A 21,418-nucleotide genomic window follows, 5' to 3' on the forward strand; every position below is an offset into this window, starting at 1 on the left:
GCCAGGCCCTCTCCTGCCCATTGGCTCCCTGGATCTTCATAACCGCCCTGTGATGGAAGTATTCTTAGTCCCATTTCAATGACAGGTAAGATGAGACTGAAGAGCAGGGACGTGACTTGCCCAAGATCACACAGCTAGGATTCACATCTAGTCTTACCCTGGAGGAGAGAGTTGTTGATTAAGGAGCTTCAGGGAGAAGTCGTGAGATGACCCAGCCCAGGCCCGTAGGAAGAACCCAGGATTCAAGGCAAAGTCTCAGGTGGGCCTGGGAAAGTGGGAGTCTCTAGAGAGGCCCTGTTGGGGGAACTTTGGGATATAAGGCTAGGGAAGACAACCAGGGTCTTTTGGGGACAGAGTCTCCTCGGTTTGTCCCCATGGTCACCAAATATTCTCAGTTGACCCAAACAGGGAGTGCCTCCTTGTAACAACATGTTTAGAATGAATTTTGCATTTATCCATCGATCACTACAGAATGAATTTTGTGCCCATTATGAGTAGGTGGGATTCGGAGCCCAGTGAGTAGTGCAGAGCTGAACCTGTCTTGGATGCCATTCTCGGAGGGTGGAAGTGACCTCAGAGTCTGGGGTAGAAAACATGAAGCCTTGGTAGCTCTTAATCATTTGAACCATTTCCCCTTATGCCCTGGGATGAAATTCCTGAAATGACTAAGGAGTGGAGGGATAAATTCTTCCGTGGAAGAGTAGTCCAAGCAATACAGGAGAAACAGGACAATTCTTGACAAAGGATAGTCTGGGGAGGTGCATGGGACAAAAAGAGCTCGGAAATACATGCACAGGAGTTTGAATCTTGACTTTGCTATGTGACCTTGAACAAGTCACTGAGGTTCTTTCCTGATTTGTACAATGAAGATAAGACGACTCACCATTCAAAGCCATTTTAAGGAGTAGCTCAGTGCCTGGCACATACGGAGAAGTATTAAAGGGCAGCTCCTAGCCTTCCTCCATGACACAGAGCCATTTTGAAGAAATGTTTTGTCTTCTTTAGTTTTTTTCCCCCAGAATCAAAGGGATTTGGGCACATATGATAGGAGATAATCACAAATCATTCATTAGGAGCCCATGTATAGAAAGATCTGAAATTATCAGCCCCATTTCCTCTCAACAACCACTGACATCACATGGGAAATTTAGAAACCAACTTTTTCCACACTGTAAAATCCCATTTATAGAATTTCTTTTGTGTTCATCCTTCTCTGTGAAAGAAAAACAGCTTATTTCTCCTGGAGAGTTTTCCATAAGGTGAAAGCTAACAAATGATCAATATTTGCTAATTAAAACAAAACAAAACAAAACAAAACACCAAACCAACACTAAATAGGAGGGGAAAATGACAACTCTGGTTTAGAAAATACATTTTTTTAAAGGTGACTGAATCCTAAGCATAGCATCTCACAGTATTACTGGAAAGAGATCATCACAGAACAGGGGGATTTTCAAAGTCACGGAGGAGTTAATGACTGGGGGGGGGGCCCTTTATACTTTCCTTCCAGAACATTCTAACACACCACGTTGCCTCTCAGAGCATAAAACCCCCCACAGCTACCCATTATGAAACATATTAATATCTCCCTATGAGCAAAGGGAGTGGAAGGGGGAAAAAAGGAAAAAAAGAGAAAAACCATTCTCTAATTTAAAAGGAGAACAGGATCAGACACCACAAAGGGCCTGAGCAGGGCTCTCCAAGCAGACTGCCCTCACATGAAGCAGGAAGCAAATGCTCCAGGTGCCAAGGAGCCGTCTCCCTTTCCTCGAAACGAACCCGGTTCTGGCAAATGGTTTAATCTGCCCGCTGTGGAAACGGGAAATGCAGCACGTGCAGACTGATGTTGGATCCTGATATGAGGCTACGTTTGCAGAACGTGTTCTTAGTAAATTACAGAGAATGGCCCCCAGATTAGTAATCCAATGGAAGGAAACTGGCAAAAATGCATTTCTCTCAAAGAAAGCTGTCAAACTGAAGAATCAGTTAATTTCTATTTCTCAGAGAAAGAGAAGTCTCCACGCCCCAGGAATTATTATGACATAAAAAGAGAGAGAGAGAGAGAGAGAGAGAGAAGAGGCGCTTAATTCATGGTAATATGTGCTACTATTATGTGCCTCTTGAGAAAACGGCACGAAAAGCTGGTTTGACGAGTTAAGTCTAGACAAGGGAACGACAGTTCATTATTTCTCATTTCTTGGTAGAAAAGAAAAATAGAATGTGGCCAGACTGGCATTAGCATAATTCACTCCTAAAACTGCTGATCTACACAGCACACTATGAGAGATGGTCACTGAAAATAAATTCGGTCGGATGTTTATTTTGTTTCCTCCAGTTCTCTTTAAGGAACTCGGAGAAAAAGAGTGGGTCGTCCAGGTGAAAGCCAAGTTCAGCTTCTGCTGTTTGCGTGGGAGACCGGAGAGGAGTATATATCTCACCAGCAAATATGTCTCTTGTGCAGTGCTCCAGAGAAGGGCACTTGGCTCGATTTAACATATGGCATAAATATTATTAATTCATAATGAAGCAAAATTTAAACTGAAGTAGAAAGGAGAGAGAGAGAATGGTTGTTAGCAAGAGAAAATGCTTGCTGTTACATTTAGCTGGCAAGACCGAACTTACTTCGATAAATCCAAGTGCAAAGAGTATCATCTTTTACGATTAAGGTGCTGTTGGGATTTGTCGGTATCTTTCAAAAGGAAAAAAAATATCTATTAATAGTTGTGCCACGTTTTCTCCACTTATTCCCACATCTTTAATTACGCAGGGCGTTGACTGGGAGAGCATGGAGGGAGGAAGAGGGGTTCGCTGTCCAAGTCCTGCCCTGGCCGCCTACTCCCCACCTGAAGACATTGTTTTCCTTGCTCTTGGTTGCCACGGTCACTGTCACTCCCACCGACGGTGCTGGCCACAGACTGGGAATGATGGCTATAAGACCTAAGGCCCTCCAACCTGACAATAACCAATTTTACAGGCAAATGCCCTTAATTATAGAGAGAAAATGATGGAAAGAATCATAAAGCTTATCATACGTGGACAGATTTGTAGCGATGTTTTCGACGTCATCCAGTTCGGTTTCTAAAACATTCTCAGTTCCGTTTTCTTCTCAAAGTCGGGTGTGAACCTAGTAGTCCTCTCAGTATGTCCCTTGCCTCTCCTGCCAGCGCTCACACACTGGTGGATTCTCTGGGCAGTCACCCTTAGAACCCACACAGTGTTTAAAAATTATTTTCTGAATCACCGCATTGATAGACATGTATTGAGATTTTACGTAAAAATCAGCATTTCTAGCTTCTCTTTGAAAACTCAGAAGCTCTGGTGATATGTGCCCAGGACAGCCTTTCCTTTAGCTGGGGCATGTGTTCCTCAGGCTGCCGTAGCCCGGCCCTCCCCATCCTTCCAGAATCCACCTGCTGGCCTCCGCTTCTGGCTCAACCCCTGGAGGCAGCTGAGACTGTGAATTCTTTCACTATGTTATTTTTTTCCAAATCTTCACTGTTCCCCCCCCATCTCTTATGTTTCAGTAGACCGTAATTAGGAGTTAGAAGGAAGCATCTGACATCTCTCTTCTCCCTTCTTCCTGACTGGAACTCGACCATGATGGCTGGATTTTGAGCAGCTATCTTGTGATATCAAGGCAAGCCTGAAGCTTGAAAAGCCCATGCTTAGGATGGATGGACAGGAAGACAGGAAGTGGGGTGTGATCACATTGTGGAGTCATTAACCAGCCCTTGAACACCCCCATGCCAAACTTCCTCCAATATGAGAGAAAATCAATCTCACTATTTTAAAACGCTTACAGATGAGGATCTTTTACTATGAGACAGATGCAATTCCCAAACAAGTCAGAAGGTATCGGGTAGTATTCTCAGGGAAGTAATAACATGTGTCTCTTGACTTTGTTGAGAATTCCCGCTGCATAATGGAAATAATCATACAAGACACCCCCACACTCAGCAAATAGCTCCTGTCAACTAGGCTCTGGGCCAGGTGCTTCAGGATGTGTTACATCCCAACCTCATAATAACCCTGATAGGCAGGAGGGATTAGTTCCATGTGCAGATGGGGGAACCGAGACTTGGAGAAGGCCAGGGGTTTGCCCCAAAGCCACACAGCTATTAAGTGACATGCCTCACTCAGGAGCCAGACCCAAAGCCTGGGCTCCTTCCACTGGGCTTTCCTCTGCCCCCTCACCCCAAGAGGACACAGAGGCCTTCTCCAGATCACCGTGTAAGTTCTAACTCAGGTTTCCTGAAACAGCAAAGATTCCTAACAATTCTTCTAAACACTGGCCGTGTCTTCTGTGTGCTGTCCCATCAGGAACAGAGAGAGCCAGAGTTGGAGTTCATAGAATTCATTTGGAGAAAATTGTACAACAGAATGTTTCCAATTCAAGTCTTCTAATTGTTTGCTTTAGTGAATAAAACTATGAAGGATGTGACTTTGAGGTGGAAGGTAGAAATATGAAAACCAACAAGGAGCAGAGCAGCAGCAGCCCCTGAATGCCGGCAGAGAGCTTCTTCGAGGTGGGGGACACCCAATCCTGACGTATAGCTGGCTTCCTCCCCATTTTGTAGGGTCACCGAGACTCAGAGGTAGTTTCTAACTGGCCCCAGGGTTATGCGCCTAGTGAGTACTGTCTCAGGGACTTAGTCCTGTGCCACCCCAAAATGCCCCGGAGAGTAGAGGCAAGTGGACGAATGATCAAGAGGCAGGGGTTATTTTGTGGCAAAACCCCACTTGCTTTACCTCATGTCTTATATTTACACTTCATGCAGATTTTGTATTGTACTTGATGATACAATCGGGTTATCTTTATATTAGGATGAATACATTAAATTATTTATCCACTGAATTATTTAACTTTTTTCTCCTGAAATGGACACTTGGGGCAGATGTGCCTTGTTTCTTTGCTGTGGCTTCATAAGCGCTCAGCATGCAGCCACATATCTCTGGGAGAACATCACCCCAGCTTAAGAGCTACAAGGTCCGTCTGGGTCCAGGGGACAATGACTTCTTTGTGGCTTAAGGACCTGATTTAAGGTAGCACCGCCTTGTGTTTTCATGCCATCCCATCTGTCACATTCATGAACTCACTCAGCAAACAGGAGGGGACAGGGTCAGCTTCCAGAGCAATCTGACCCAAATTGGGGCACCAACCTCACAGCACAGATGGGCTCCCCCAGGAACAGTCAGGGGGTGATGGGACCAGCCAGATGCGGGGTTCCACTGCACCCTTCCCGAATCCCAAGCTGGAGGGGCTGGTCTCACTGACCTGATAAAAGTCCGAAAGCCTGTTGGTCCCAGCTTCATTGTCCCCTTGATCCCCAGGAACCGGATAAACAAATTTGCCATCCTGTCCACCAGGCGCAGGTAGTTGAACTGCTTGGCGTATTTGGGGAACACCTGCTTGAGGCAGATGGAGGGCAGGTGCGCTTCGGGATTGGGGTTGGCGTCGGAGGCGCTGGCCGGCTCGCTGTCAGAAGGCTCTTCCTTCACAGCTGGCTGCTTAAGCTTCTGAGACCTGCAGAACACAAGCAATGAGGGACATGACCAGCATCTGGAGGGGGCGTGACAGTAGGTAGAGCACCTTCCCTCAGCCACTCTCCTTTCTCTACACTCACTGCAACCTCGGGAGGTGTGAACACTCTCTCTGTTTCTATTGTACAGACCAGAAACCTGACCTCAGAGAAACAAGGTCCCCAAGCTCACACAGCTAGCGTGGGACAAGGCCGGGACTCGAACCCAGGACAGAGTCAGGACTCTGTGGAGTCCTGTGGAAGCGTCCACTTCCTCTGTTCTCTCACCCCAGATTCCCAATACAGACATTCTCCTTTACCGCACTCATGAATCAAGACAATACTGTTACAGAGCAGCCTAGGTTTGATTTCAAACTCCTACTTGTGGGTAGTAATTGAATAATTAAGAAATATGAAAATCTCATTGGGGGCTGGCAAGAAGCCAGAAGCACAGTTCAATGAACAATTTGCAAAGATACATCAGCTATCCAATTCTAGGAATAGGCACAATTATGTTTTCGAGCTTAACTATTTTCTTATTTGGAACTCATACCAAAAAAAAAAAAAAATGATTATAGTGTTGTGATTCCTGAATCTGGATATTTTATTCCGAAATTCTTTTGATATTCAAGAGAATTCCGCAACTAATAACACTCACATACCCACCTCTGGCCTGGAATGTTCTTTTCACCTCCAGACCCACACGTCCAACTACCACCTGTTGCTGCTTCAGGATGGCCCCAGCCCCCCAGACCGGAACGTCTCTTTCCTTCACCTCAAGTCTACATTTCCCGTCTCCCTGGACGTCACCCCCATCTGCTAGCTACCCAAGCAGGACATGTCGGGATAAATGACAGTCCTCCTCTCCCTCTGCCTCTGCCACCAGTCCTAAGTCCTCATTATCTCTTGAAACCAGCTCTGCTCTCCCCTGCTGGCCCTTGTCAACTCTTTCCTAGACTGTATCAACAGCGTCCAGCCTTTCTCATCCATAGACCCATAGACACTGGCACCGAGGCCCCTCTTCTTTTTTATTTTTCTTATTTTTAAAGTCTTTTAATTATTATTACTATTTTTTTAAGAGAGTGAGCGCAAGTGGGGGTGGGGTGGGAGGGTAGTGGCAGAGGGAGAGGGAGAGAGAGAGGATCCCAAGCAGCTTCCATGATTAGCGCTCAGCGTGGAGGCCAACGCTGGGCTCGATCCCACAACCCTGGGATCACAACCTGAGCTGAAATCAAGAGTCAGATGCCCAATTGACTGAGCCACCCAACCACCTCTTGAGGCCCCTCTTCTAAAGCAAACCTGGCTGGGTTGTCCCTTACAACTCTCCACTGATTTCCCAAGTGCCTACAGTGAAGTTCATAATCTTCACTCTGGCACTCCAGGCCCCCCTCGATTTCTCCTCCATCCCCCTCATTTCCTATCACTGTCCTAGACACACTATACCCTCAAAGGCCTTGGGCACTCCCTGCCACCCTACCCTGCTGCCCATTAGTATGGTCTGGGCCAGAAACTCGGAGCTCACTGGACACCCAGCTCTCTTCCCTCCGGTGCCTCCCTCTGCCCTTGGAGCTCATCACACCTTCCCCTCCACTGTGCCACCCACAGCTGGTCTGGGAACCGGTGTAACCATTTCCATCCATAACCTGCGTCCACTCCTGAGACAGCACCCTGAGCGCTTTGTACTTGGTCGGTAAATACTGCCCAACTGGCCAACTGCAGGAAATTTAGAACCATGTCTTGAGCTCAACACCAAGGCCATTTTCTACTCTTTCCTTTATTAAATGGCCTCATTCCCTGTGCTCCCACTTCCAAGCACACCATTAGTCACGAAGTTGGGCCATATTGGTATCTTTATACCTGCTTTCCTTGGCCTTTGAGACCTCCCCCTGGCCCTGGCTGCCTGGCACATTTCTGTTCCACTTCCAGAGCCAGCTCAGATGTCTCCTTGATCGTGCTGATGACTCTCTGCCTGGCCCCGCTCCTGTTTCTCAGACTTGCTCCTTGGTTCCTCTGCCCAAGTGGCCCGGCATTTGTCTAGACGCTGATCCCTCCCTCACATCTTATTCAACCCTAACTCATCCAACTCTCTCTCTCTCTCATTCAACTCTGTTTCTACCTGGATCGCTTCAGGTGCTTGGGAGATGTTTCATCGGATTTGTTGAATTGGGAGTTTGCTTTTAAAGGCCAGGCAGGGATCAGAGAAAATACCAAGGTTATGATATTTTGTACACCATAGGGTCTTTTTAACGGGGAAGAGGTTTGATAGAGAAACAGCAAGCTTGACAGCCCTGCCCTAAGGATCTTCTCTCTATTCTGGGTCAAGGAGTCAGCCCCTAAGGAAGAGAAACCCCTTGTGTGAGTCAAGGGCTGTGAGTTCTGTTTGCAGATCCTTCCGCGTGGGTCTTGGGTCTTGGCACGGGTCTCAAAGCAATGATAGAATGAAGACGGAACCAGAACTGCCCACCCCACCTTTTTCTTTTCTTTTTTTAAAAGATTATTTGTTTATTTTAGAGAAAGAGAATGTGTGGGAGAGATCGAGCGGGGGGAGGGGCAGAGGAAGAGGGAGAGAGAGAATTCTAAGCAGACTCCCCGCTGAGCACAGAGCCCCATGCGGGGCTTGATCCCACGACCCTGAGATCATGACCTGAGCAGACATCAAGTCAGACACTCAATTGACTGAGCCACGCAGGCGCCCCAGGAAAACCCCTTTTAAAGTTCAGCCCTGTATGGATGGTTCTGGGGAAAACAAAGTCTTGCCCACCAAGGAGAGGCCTGATTCCCGGGGAGAAACACCTTTCCCGGGTGGGATGCGATCTCCCTCCAGCCAAGCCGGTTTCAGCATCATCTCCTTGAGTTCAAGAACAGTAAATAGAAGTCAGGTGGTTACTTTTCAGATGAAATGAAATGTTTTCACATGAAGGTTATAGGAAGACAGTTAAGGGAAGAGTAGCAGTGTTTCTGGAGATTAGCTCTTAAATTCCTGGCTAAGTGGCAATCACTGACTTTAGAAGCACTCATTAAGTTTTTGTTAGAGGGAAGATTTGGAAATGTACAGTTTGCATGCGCTCAGTGCCGAAGGAGAGAGCTCAGAACTCTTCCCAATCAGCCGCCCCATCTTCATTGTCTCATCCGCTCTTCGCAAAGCCCTGTGACGTGACTGTTATTTTTATGCCCCTGTTCCAGGTGAAGACACCAAGAGGCAGCAAGGTTTGCCACGGCTGAACCAGAATTAAAAATCTGTCCTTCCAACCAGGCCTTCCGGCTCACCCACTGGCACTCCACTGCTCCACAGTGCAGCAAGATTCATGGCAGGGGGGTGGGGGGAGGTCACAGAATCCAATGTACGGTTATTTACGTTGTGTTTTAAATAGTGTTTTTAGATTATAATAGTCATCCACGCTCTTTGTAGACATTTTGAGAAATGTATAAAAGAATGTAAATCATTGTCAGCCACAGGTCAGGGATAAACACCACCGTGTTTTGGTTTCTTACTGATGTTTGTAAAGTTAGGATCACATTGCACGTACCACAGAACCTTCTTTGTAATGACATCATGAGTGTCTTCTCATGGCATTAGATATGTTTTGGGAGCGTAATTTCTCATGGCTGTGCGATGTTTGGTATTAAGCCCGAATCGTAATTCAATCAGCCACCCCCTCAGCTGAATGTCTGTGTGGCCTGTCTTTGACCAAATGGGACATGGTGGTCAGTCCCTAGGCAATGTCATCCCTCCCAGAAACATAACATGTCACAGCTGGCAGCAGCCTTGGAGGTCTTCTGTCCAATGATGTCATCTATTTCCTCGGATGTGGTCTACTGTATACAACATTTTAAAAAACCACTTTAAAGTGTACAACTTTGTGGCATTTAGCACATTCACAATGTCGTGTACCCATCACCTCTATCTAGTTCCAGAACATTTCCATGACAGTCCCGTTTCAGAGGGGAAACTTTAATTCCAGGCAGATAAGGCCACTAGCCCCAGGGGCTCCTTTAATTAGCAGATGGCCCAGGGTCCTGGTGGCTTTCGGCCAGGCTTGCCCAGGTGATGGGGACCCTGCCCCTCCAGGGGACCTCTTGGGCTGGGGAAGTTTTCCCAATGATGTGCATGTCAGAGAATGTCTCTCACCAGCGTCCTCAGCCCGAGCCCTGCCCTACGCCCAGAGCTGCACAGAATGAGGGTTTTTTCTCTTTAACGTGAGCCCCTCACATTTCCTTCAAGGGCTGCTGTGTTTACTGGCTGCCTACCATTTCCCTTCCTTCCTGAATCCCAATTAATAAGCTCAAGATGAAAAGGGCCTTCAAAGCCACAGATACCATTTCCATACTCAAAACCACAAATACAGGGGGAGTGTTTCACTCAACCGGAAGAAGGCAGTAAAAGATGTAGCTGGTCTAGAAGACGGAATAAAACAACGAGAAACGGTATCTTTGCGGGAGCTAATTCCAATGATTACATCGAGATCCAAGTTATCGCAAATACTGTAAAACCCTGCTTTTATTTAATGGCATTTTAATGGAACCGTCGGGTTTATGAAATAAAAGTGACTGGTAAAGAAAACATAAATCAAGCTTACTAGTCCTTTGAGGTAATTTTTTTTTTTAATTATTGAATTTGGTATATCCTTGGCTCATTAAAATTCTGGAAAGTTTTCTCTATTATCGTTTTTCAAATAAAATGGGATTCTTTGTTATTAAAACCACCTTTCTCTATTTTGCCTGGAAATCCTATTTATCAGGGACGTACTGTGTCAAGCATTGGGCCAAGCAGCTTACTTATGCTATCTCAGCGTTCCTCGTAACAGTTCTATGAAGTAGGTAGAAACTAGTGCCATTTTACAGATTAGAGACCCAAGATCCAGAGAACCAGAACACTCCCAGCATCCCAAGTCAGTAGTGGAAACAGAATTCATACTTACAACTATATCACTACATGTTCCATACTTATCTCACTAGAGAGTTTTATGCCAATTTGCTTTTTGTTTTGGCGCTAAGTTGATCTAAATCAAACCAAAGACTTTTTTCTTAGGCATATACTATATTTCCCCAGAAATTAATAAAACAGGAAGGCAGATAAAGCAACGTTAGATTCCAATTTCAGAGAAAGTACATGAATTCTCTCAGAGAAATAATTTCCATTTTTAGTTCCTCATGCCTTCAATAATTTATTTGTTCATGAACTATTTCCCAAGCATTTCCTTGTCCCAGGGGCCTCGGTGACATGGGTGAGCTGGCCGAGGTTCTTACTGGCCAGAAGTGTGTGACCAAGTGGGGAAGATAAGACCCATGTGTAAACAGTGAGTGAGTCAGGTGAAGATGGCCAGGGGAGCATGCAGAGAAGGACCTAGGGCACATGGAAGGAGGTCGGTTTGCTGGTACCTAGTAGTAGGCATGGAGGGAAGCTGTTGTGGGTCTTACAGGACCTTGGATGTCAGACCTCTTGGATCTGGTGGTGTCGGAGATCAGAAGGGAGGGGCAAAATCAGAAGTCTGGTAAAGGTGAATGAGCCCACCAGCAGTAATCCAGGAAGGGGCGTGGGTGATGCTAGGAAGCTCCTGGAACATTCTAGGTCAATGGTTCTGAAAGCATATGGCCTGGACCAGCTGCCTCAGCATTGCCTGAGAACTTGTCAGGCATACCAATTCTTGGCCCACCCCAGGCCCACAGACTCAGACACTGAGTGGGCTGAGCACTCTGCTTAGCCGGCCCCATGGCCGACTCCGATGCAGGCTAAGGTCTAAGAATCACTGATTTGAGTGAAGGAAGTGGATATGGCAACTGCTGGATCACGGGGGACAGAAAGCGATAGAACACCCAGGATCAGGTTCCCAGGCAATCCGGGGCTTGGCAGGAGAGCCTTGGTGGGCAGTGGTGCCGCAATGGCTAAAGAAGGTAGGCAGACTCGTTTCCCTGCCACGTGGCTGACTCCTGTCCCCGCAGTCACTTGGGACTTCAAATGCACATTGTCATTCCTGAAGAAACTGCTAACCATGTACCACAGAAGTGCCTTAAATTAGCCCAGCAGCTAATTTAAAGAGCTGGAGGATGAAGTCACTAAAAATAAATGAAACCACCAAATAGCCCAGCTCTGTCTCTGGATAACTCTCAGCTATCCCACGGCCCCCATTTGCTTGCTGGTGGCGCTATGCTATTGGAAGAGAAGACAAGAGACAACAGAATGGCTAAAGCGCTTGTTTCCTGAATTGATGAAGAGAAGGACTCAGTCAGGGAACTTTGTCCCATGCTCCAGGCCCTGTAAGACCATGCCGGGTCTATTTCTCCCTGCGCGGCCCATGCAATGCGCCTCTGGCCACCGCCCCCTGCCCTGATCGCTTCCTTCCACAGCACGGTGGGACAGTGACAGCAACAAACACCATGGTGATGACACTGGTGGCATTTACTATGTGCTAGGAACCGCGGTTTAGAAAAATTTAACCTTGATGAAATCCCACCAAGTAGGTGTTATTGCTACTCCCATTCTACAGTGAGGAAACTTAAGATACGAAGACACAGACTAATCCAGGATAGAAACCCAGCGAGCGGGGGCCAGAGTCCTTGCTTCTAAACAGTGCATGATGCTTCCTCCGTGCCCGAGGACTTAGCAGGCACTGAGCACCAAGAGTCAGGCAGGATACCTGCAGCATCTCCTTCGAGCCCTGGCCATGACCCTATGACTTACAGACTGTAAGTGATGAAAAAAATTAACTTCAGAGAAGTTAACCTACCTTCCAAAGGCCACTCAGCTATTACAGGGCTACAGGTGAGGATTTGCCCCTGGACCCACTTGAGTTCAAAGCCTGGGTGCTTTCCCCTCCATCAGGCTACAACTCATTGTGGTTAAGCACCTTCTCTAAATGCATTTTTACCTCCGACTGGAGAGAAGTCTCTTACTTCTGATGGGACGGCACAAAACTTCGGCATTGCTTAGGATCAAAACCACAGCCTGCCCATGAAGCGTCCAGATGAATCTGCTTGGGGGAGGGCGGGGGCTTATAACTGACCTCAGTGGGGTGACCTGGGAGCAACAGCACTTACCTGGAGGGGTTGTTCCCTTTTGGTCGCCAAATCACTCAATCCCTATTTTACCATCACAGCCTCCCACGAGTCACAGAAGCACCGTGTTTGTCACAGGTATGAATTAACAAGGGCCCAGCGGCCACAGCAGCAGACTGGGTCTCAGTCCCTGCTGGGGACGAGCTCCCTGAGCCACCAGGCGGGAGCGGGGGTGGGGGTGCTGCAGGACCATCTTCCTGCCAAGGCGATGAGTTAACAAAAGGACACACATGAGGATTTCCTCCGGTGCCCCCATTCCCACAGACCCAGAACTCCTGCTATTTCAGCGCTGGAAGGGCCTTCAAGGGTCATGGGGCTCAGCCCTCTCATTTTCTGGATGAGGGAACTGACAGCTCATTTTACAAAGACATTGCAAGATGCTTCTTTTCGAACACAGCTCTCTCTGCTCGGCCCCTGCGCACAGAGCCCGCGTCTTGCCATTGTCCTTGCTCTCTTTGTCTTGGGCAGTTAGAGTAAATGAAGCGCACCGTCACGTGGGTGGGGGGCGCGGGCCGGCTGCCCAGCCGCTCCTCCCCACGGAGCACCAGCCGGGTGGTCCCCTGGAACCCCAGCTCTGCACCCTCAAGCAGGGTGACCCGGGCAAGTCATCCAGCCCCAAAGCTTCAGTTTCCTCTGAAAACAACGGGGAAAACAACGGGGCCTAACCTACAGGGCTGATGTGATTACAGGGAAAGTGCCTGCATCCGGCTTGGCACGGGGCTTCGATAACTGTTAGCTTCTGGGATTCGAATCACCAACGTCTTTTTCTCCTGTATGCCATCATCTCAAGAGGCTCACTGTCTAGTCACCATCAATGGGAGACATCTGCGTACCCCTCTGGGAACCCCAGAGACCATGGGGTTTCTGTAACCACTCTCTGACATTCTGCTCTACCGGCAACCCCTCACGTAACTAGACCCTGACCGCCCTCCCGCTCCCCTGTCTGGGGAGGCTCGCCACAAGCTGGCCAGGTCACCCTGCACCTGTCTCTTGTCCCACCTGAAATAAATCCCCCAGATGAGTCCTCTTCTCAGACCTCACTGGATACCTGCCCCTTACCTGAGGATTACTGATGTCGCAAAAAATATTTGTTGCTTCCCACGTAAAGAAAGAATTAAACTGTGGAATGCGAAGGGGCACTGGGGCAGGGTCTTCTCACCCCATTTTTCTTTTGCAATATACAGGGAAGTTGAGGCAGACCCTTGCTTGAGGTGAGGCATCAAGTAAGAGGTGGTGGCAAGGGCAGACAGACCCAGTTCTCCTGACTTCCCGCCCAAAACAAAGAACACCACCCCTAAAGCTGAACCGCCAGAGTGGCCAAAATTCTGAACCTGAATGAAAAGCTTCAGACTCTCGAGGCCCTTCTGGGGGGCAGGGAGGAGCAGGGAGAATTGTTTTTGCCCAAAGGGCTGAGGAGTCCCTGCTCTAACCCCACCAGGGGGTTGGTGGCTGTCTTTCTACAGAAGATTGGGCCGGTGTTTAGCTTTGCACCAGGACCCGGAGATGGGTTCTTCCTTCTGTGCCTGGCCTGCACCGGCTGCCGAGGCACCCTCCATGGGGCTCACCTCATGAGCAGAGCCCTTGGGGCTGCTGGCCGGCCTTGCCTTCCAAACTCCACATTCCTCCCTCTCTGTGTAAATGTGCCTTCCCCAATTATCCATGGGAAAAACACTCACCCTTCAAATCTTGGACTTTGTAGCATTTTCCCCAGAAAACTCTCCACAGGCTTTGGAGCTAGAATGAGCCATTCCTTTCTCTAAAACCTTTCAGATTTGTACATCGTCATCGTCCTCATCACGAGAGGTACAGGGAACTGCATCTCTCTCCGGCCCAAAGCGGAGCCCGCGGTCTGTGTTCTAACACGGGCTCTGGCACACAGGAGGTGCTCAGGACATCCGACAGGGAATACAGATGGGCATTGTTCCCCTGAGTTCTCACAACAATCTAATCAATCACTCGGGTTTACTTCCGAGGATGCTGAAGCTTTGAGAGGTTAAGTCAGCTGCTGGGGTGAGGAGGCTGGCACCAGAGTCCTGTGGCCGGGACACTGCCGCACCCTCCACTTCCGGTTGCCTGAATGCGTTCCCCTTTCTCTTTGTCCCTCCCAGTGATGGGAAGATCCTGGCTGTCTTCGGGGAGAACAAAGATTTCCTAGTGGCAATGGCAAGGCACTGTCTATGTGACAATTGTAATCAGGGGTTGTATTAGCCTCTGTTTTACCACCTCCAAAATTAGCGGAAAAGGCCAACTTGAGCTTTCATTGTCTAGTTGTGCTAATGAAGGGATCCTTTTAATTACATACTCAGCGCCTCTCTGCAACACAAAGCATTTTAGTGTTTAAACACAGCTCTGCACCGAAGTACAGGCCTTTGTGAACACAGATGATAAGTGGGGAAACCATGTGGAGAAGTCATCACCGTGATTCTTTTTGGCATTCAGTTTCATCCAAATGCAGTTCGCTTTGGGGGGTAATCCTATTCTCTTTTGTATACTGTATGCCTGGTGAACCCTAACCTAGGGATTCTGTAGGCATATCCCAGGCCAAATTTTCTCCCCCCTCAAATTTTGGATGAAATCTGCTCACTTTGTGAATTTCACCTGTCCCTGATTTGCCCTTGAGGGTTCACCCCACCGAGGGGGGCCATACGGCTGTCTGGTCAACCCACAGTGAGGGTGTTGAATACAAAACTATCTTCACTCAGGGTCCCAGGGGCTTTCTGAGGCTGTTTTCTTGTGTGTCGTTCTATATGGGATTTTCGCTAACGTGAGTGAGACCTTATGGGGCTGAAATCACAGATCTTTCTCAGGCAAGGATGCCATGACTTTGCATTTATATTTGGTCAGGGGTAAGGGGATACCGCTTATTGAGCCCCTCTCTGGGCCAGGAACTCTCCCATATATCAATTATTGTGGTTAAGCCGCAGGAGACCTGAGATGGAGATATTAACATATACTCAGGAACCTGAAGGCCTGGGTTGGAATCCCGGGCCTGTCGCTCCCTAGCTTGGTGACTTTGGAAAAGTCTCTGAACCTGCTCGTGCCCTGCTGTCTTTGTTTGTACAATGGGGATAACAGTTCTCCCTACGTCACGGCCCCCCTGGAAAACTTAAATGGGCTCATACACACACGCAGAGCATTGAGAATGACAGCTGGTGTGCAGTAAGCACTGGGTTAAGTGTTGGCTGTTCATCCAATGAAGCTAAGCTCAGGTTAAATGATGTCATTGAGGTCACGTGGCTCCTGGAGTGAATCTTCGGGCGCTGCCTCTCAAGACCTCATTCTTTCCAGGCTTCCACTGAGCTTCGGCCGTGCAGACGGGATTCTGGGCCGGCGCTCTGCTAGGACACTGCAATCTGAACCCAGCAGGGCATGGCCTAGAGAAGGTCCCTTGGCGTGCTTGTCGCCCTCCTGACCTCGGAGTGAGCACACTTCTCTGGCCTTTCTTCTTCTCCTGCCTCAGACACGCTGCTCTTCCTGGCGTTACCAAGTTTCCTACTTATTGTCCCCAACCTTCCTGGTCTTTCTCCAGTTCAGCCTCTTCATAGTGTCCAATGACGCTTAACCGCTCTTTCTGGAACTCTTATTTCCTGGCTTCCATGCCTATGCGTTCTCCAGGTGTTTTCCCATTCTCTGTTTTCCCTCCTAACCTGGTAGACCGTCCTCTAAGCCTCTGTCTGTGACCTGCTTCCTGCCCTACCCAGTCTCCCTGGACCATCTCATTTACACGCGGAGATGACTCTGAGATGCGCTCACACCCCAGCAGCTTCTGCAGGCCCCCGAGCCTGGATGCGTGTGCCCTGCTCCTCCGGCACCATCGGGCAGGCTCCAGTCCTACACACCCCACAAAAGCCGCCTCTTCAAATGCCAGCCCGCCCACGGATCTCCCCTCATCCCTCCCACCAGAAAACACGCTTCTGGATTTCCCACAGCACCTCATTTGCACCTCTCTTGTGGAATCTATCATTTTCTAAACTTATATTACGGCTGTTTAAGTCTGTGGCTTCTCTCTCCCATAGACTGAGTTTGTTGAAAATAGAATCCATTCTTCTTATAGTACTCTACCTCTAATAGGTAATGCAAAAAAAAAGACACACTAACAGATGACTGGGGAAGAAAAGTATTCTGTAAGACAAATAACGAGAGGAAATTTGGTGTGATTCTGCCTGAAGGCAAGCAAATGGGCAGGGTGACCTCTGGGCATCATTTTCAGCTTCAGGTTTTAGAGAGTCTTTTTTTTTTTTTTTTTTTTTTTTTTTTTAGGGAAATAGGGCAACAATAATAATTTCTGGCAATGAGAAGAAGCCGTCAGGCTCCACTCCCTCTAACTGTCCGGTCTTGGGGAAGTTGTGTTATCACTCAGCCTCTGTTCCTCTTCTGTCAGCTGGAGCTGGACAACAGAATCTCCCTCCCAGGGGTGTGGAGGGATTAAATGAGAGGCGGGGGTCGTGGCTGCAGCATAAGTAAGTGTGAATAAAATGTCAAAAACCAGTGACTTCCGGTCAGCTGAAACCCAACCAGGAAGACTTAACTCTCTCCTCCTGCCCATAGCACTCTTTCCCTCCAAGAGTTTTGGTCTTAACAGAAAGAGATTTTTTTTTTTTTAAAATTCAGCTAATAAATTAGGCATATGCATATTAGCAACCAGGTCCAGAGAGAAAGCCTAACTTTTTTCTCCCTGCCATTTGAATTCCCCTAACATAGAGTTGTTGTCAAAATCCATTAAAGTATTAATTTCTCTTGTCACTGCACAATTCCCCAAGCAGACATCTAGACAGTGTGCAGTGAGGCTGCTCACAGAAGTACTAAATGTTCAGTTATCGTGGTACATTTCTGAGATGATGCCTCCCTGACGGCTCTGGAGAGGTTGCAGAAGTTCAAGTACAAGGTTAAGGCCAGGCGGCAGAATGGCAACAGTTTGGGGACTGCACATCAAGGCAGGCCTAGGGCTGAGCCCCAGCTCTCCACTTAGCCACTGAACAGCCTTGGGGAAGGTATTTAACCTCTCTGAGTATCAGTTTCTTCATTTGCCAAATGGTGACAATGACATGAGGCACACGGGGTTTGGGGAGAACTATGTGGAATATGAAGCGTAGAGAACCCCGTAGAATGCCCAGCATATCCCTGGCCCTCAATAGGAGACAGCTTAGACGTCCCAGAGATTTGGAGATGTGCAGACGGGGGTCTTGAGGCGGTCACACCCACTCACCATCCCTTCCCAAGGGACAGCTGTGAGGGGTGGTGTTCTTTTTGTGACATCCTGGCACACAGACACTTTCTTCTTTCGCAATGGCTTCTCCAAACGCCCATTCAAATAAATTAGTAGCCTCACTTGACCAACACACAAGGCAGGAGGAAAAGGTTTCCGTGCCAACGGGAATGCGGGGGGCACCCTGCACCCCAAGAAAGAAAACAAGAGAAAGCCAATCATTTAGTTTCCCGACTACCAAGCACAGTGCGGAGCTGAAGTCAGAGCTGGCCTCTTCCTTGGTTGCCATGGCAACGTCGCTGACCTAGCGGGTCCTGCAAACACATGCGAGACAGCACGGGACACACGTGGGAGGCGGGGTCCAGGGACGTGGGCGGTGCGCGGCAGTGCTTCGCTGCGAGAGGTGCTCTCACCTGTTTTTCTGAAACACACAAACCGCTGGCAAAAGTGCAGCCCTTGCCAGGGAACGGGGAAACTCCAGTTGCTATCGTAAAGTTCCTTTGGTGATCGTGAACGGATTAGAGCCCAGCAGAAAGGCCAGTTCAAACCTGGTGAATGAACAGTTACTGCTTCCTCAGCCGCGACGCAGGGATGGGGGAGAGGGGCCGCGCACCTCTGCACCTCTCCTGCCGGGTGGGGGCGAGGGGGCGGTCTGCTCAGCGTGCCTGAGGCGGTATCCGCTGCCTCCAGCGACTGTGTGGTTAAAACCCCAAATCTATGGAGCAATTTCCCATCCACGATCTATCATCCATGAGCCCGGGAAGGAAAAAGCAGAGCACCCATTTTACAGGTGAGAAAATGGAGTGTTGCCACCGTGAATCAAATGAGACCAGACACTTCCCTGTTCTCTTTTCTTGATTAATCTCTGTCCCCTGAGAGGCTTAATGTGTGATAGCACTTGAATTTGCCAAAAATTCAATTCTTTCCCTCACTCTTAAGCTCAAGGTCACTTTAAAAGTCACCTTCCAAGTCCAACACTTGCCAGTCAAATCCACCCAGATGTCCCTCTCGCAGTCAGGTTGAGCGTGATTTGTTCCCCAGCCCCCCACAAGCCTGCTTCGTGCTGTTCCCACCTGTGTTGTTACTGGCAACTCCATCCACCCAAGTGAGCCAAGCTCGAGACCCTGAAGTCGGCTTTGGCTTCTCGCTTGTGCTCACCCAGGTTCCCAGGGACTTATGTACTATCCCTTTTCTACTCAGAGGCTCTGATTCAAATGTCCTGGGGAGTCCTAGGAAGTGGAAGGAGGGAGCATGGTGGTTAACCACAGAGGCTGTGGGGTCAAGGCGTCTGGGATCTTGCTCACTGCATGCCTGTGGGCTAAGCACCTTCTGTGGTCTTGTCCTCACGGCTAGTGAGACTATTATCATTCTTAATATGATTCCCATTTTCCTTATGAGACATTTTCCTATGAGACACAAGTGTGGTGACATAATTTTCCCAAGGTCATCAGGATTGGCTGGATATGAGCCCTTACGCATAACCAACACGCAAAGCTCTTTCCCACTTAGCTATAGTTTTCTTAAGAGCAGGGCCCATGGGCCACATTTGTGTGTCACGGCATCTGAGGGGTGAGGACATGACTGAAGGTCTGAGCTTGGTTCTCCCTCCCATGACGACCCTTTCTCACTGTGTGACCTTGGGGAAACAACCAGAAGATAGCTAGAGGTCTATAGCTGGCGAGGTAGTGGCCTTAAGTCCCGGCACCCGGCAATGTGACTTTATTTGGAAAAGGATCTTTACAGATGCAGTCAAGTTAAGGATCTTGAGAGGAGGTTATCCTGGATTTGGAGACGGCCCTAAATCGAGGGACAGCTATTCTCAGAAGAGAAAGGCAGGGCAAGATCTGACACAGACACACAGAGAAGGGGTTGTAGGAAGAGAAGGCAGAGATGGAGATTGAGCGCACCAGAAGCCAACCAGCGCCTGCTGCTGCCACAGGCTGGAAGGAGCAGGGAGGAATCTCCCCCAGAGCTTCCGGAGGGAGCAGGGCCTGACTGACACCGCCTGGCCTCAGAGCTGGGCGAGAATACATGTCTGCCTCTTGAATCCAAGAGGGAACTTGCTTCTGCAGCCTCAAGAGACCAGCACAAGGTCTCAGTTTTTGAAATGGGTCACCCCGCCAGTTACTGTGAGAGAATATGACTGGAAACAACTAGAAGAGTGACCTGGGCACAGGAGGCCCCCAATAAATGTTTGCTGAACCAAATTAAAATATCCTGAGAGTCACTACCCTGGAAACTTCTCTCCAGGACACACCTGGCTGACTGGTTCTGCCTAGAGCGTCAGGCTTGTAAGATGCTTAACTTCAGAACCCAGGAGCCAGAAGGAGAAGCAACAGGGACGATCTCCACTGAGCCCAGGTGTGGAGGAAAAACGGGAAGCCGGCAGAGATGTCTGTGTCCTTGTGAGGCTGGTAACTGAGTGCTGGCCTGTCTCCAGCTCTGATGAGCCTGTCACGGTGGGTTTCACAAAACATCTGTTTCGGGAACAAGCCTGTGGTTTCAGGCAAGCTCTAGAGATAATAGTATGTTTTTCCTACATACAGCCATGACATGTGCACTGAGGCTGAATATTTCTAAATGTGACCAATTTCTTAAGTGGCGGAAGCCCATCAGACTCTTCAAGAATGTTGATGGCACATGGGCAACCCCGGCCATGTCCTGGGCGGCTGCAGACGTGGCTTGTAGGGAAGCGCTTTGAGGAGTAGGTGGGAGTGGTAGGCAGTGAGCTCTTAGCCACGGGGCTCTCTAAAGGTTGTCTTAATTCTGCAAGGGAGTTGGGTCCCTCGGCTTTATGTATATGGAGGCAGCAGTGGTTGAATGGTAACCTGTGATTTTTCTTCCCCACGTTCATGGGCTTGGGTTGCTGCTGAGTATTTGACGAGGAAACGCTATGCCAGTGCACATACCAATGATCCCCAGGACGCGAATGCAGCTTTGCTGGATTTGACTCAATTCTGGCCCAAGATAAGCAAGCACGGGTGCGGCATCCCGTGTGAAATGAGCAGACCGTGCCTTGGAATGAGATAGACAGAGCACCAGAAGGCAGACCAGCAATCAGGAAGATGCCAGAACCCTTTCCCAGTCATCCCACAGGTGCTGGAGGAAGGAGGCATGCCCACAAAGCAAACTCCGCCCCATTCTCCATGGAATTTGATGTGAGGAGAGGGGCTTCCACCCCTTGGGCAGGTAAAGGAAGGCCAGAAGGCACCTGTCCTCACGGGCCATCTCCTCTTGACCTGGCTGATGTGCTCCTGGGGAGTCAGGGCAGAAGGGCTTGGGGGCGCCCAGGAAGTCCCAGCCCACACTGGGTGCCTGGAGTGAGCTGTGCCCCATTCCCTTAGCTTGCTGTAGCCTTGGCCTCCAGAACTGACTCTGGGTCTCTGCATTCCAGACTCTGCCCAGCCCCAGCAGCCTCCCCATTCTTACCCTTCTGCAGCTGGAGTCCCAGCATGCCATGGGGCCAAGTCCCTCCTGGCTGACTGCTAAGCCCCCAAGGCCAGGTCGGCAGAGCACAGAAAGCAGTGATCTGGCCACCTTTCCCAGAACACCCTATGCCCTGCAGACTGCTTCCAGAGTGAGCCACGGGGCCAAGGAGTCAATGCATTTAGAAAGGAAAGAGCTTTAAGTCATAGAGACT

At 49.0% G+C, this 21,418-nt stretch overlaps 1 protein-coding gene across 6 annotated transcripts in view; it reads right to left on the reverse strand.

Annotated features, from left to right (window-relative positions):
- The window catches only part of TTLL11 (tubulin tyrosine ligase like 11), a 230,512-nt gene that overhangs the window by 38,138 nt on the left and 170,956 nt on the right, over nucleotides 1–21,418 (reverse strand). For 5 of the 6 annotated variants that reach the window (XM_045082352.1, XM_045082349.1, XM_045082348.1 and 2 more), the window contains one exon: nucleotides 5,276–5,524. In XM_045082352.1, the coding sequence (XP_044938287.1) occupies nucleotides 5,276–5,524 (249 nt within the window). Of the gene's footprint in view, nucleotides 1–2,622; nucleotides 2,690–5,275; nucleotides 5,525–21,418 lie in introns of all 6 variants that reach the window. The other variant, XM_045082351.1, reaches the window with a different exon arrangement.

Source organism: Mustela putorius, unplaced genomic scaffold (assembly GCF_011764305.1).
Source record: "Mustela putorius furo isolate JIRA1106 unplaced genomic scaffold, ASM1176430v1.1 tig00000596_pilon_pilon_pilon, whole genome shotgun sequence".
NCBI classification, from domain to species: Eukaryota; Metazoa; Chordata; class Mammalia; order Carnivora; family Mustelidae; genus Mustela; species Mustela putorius.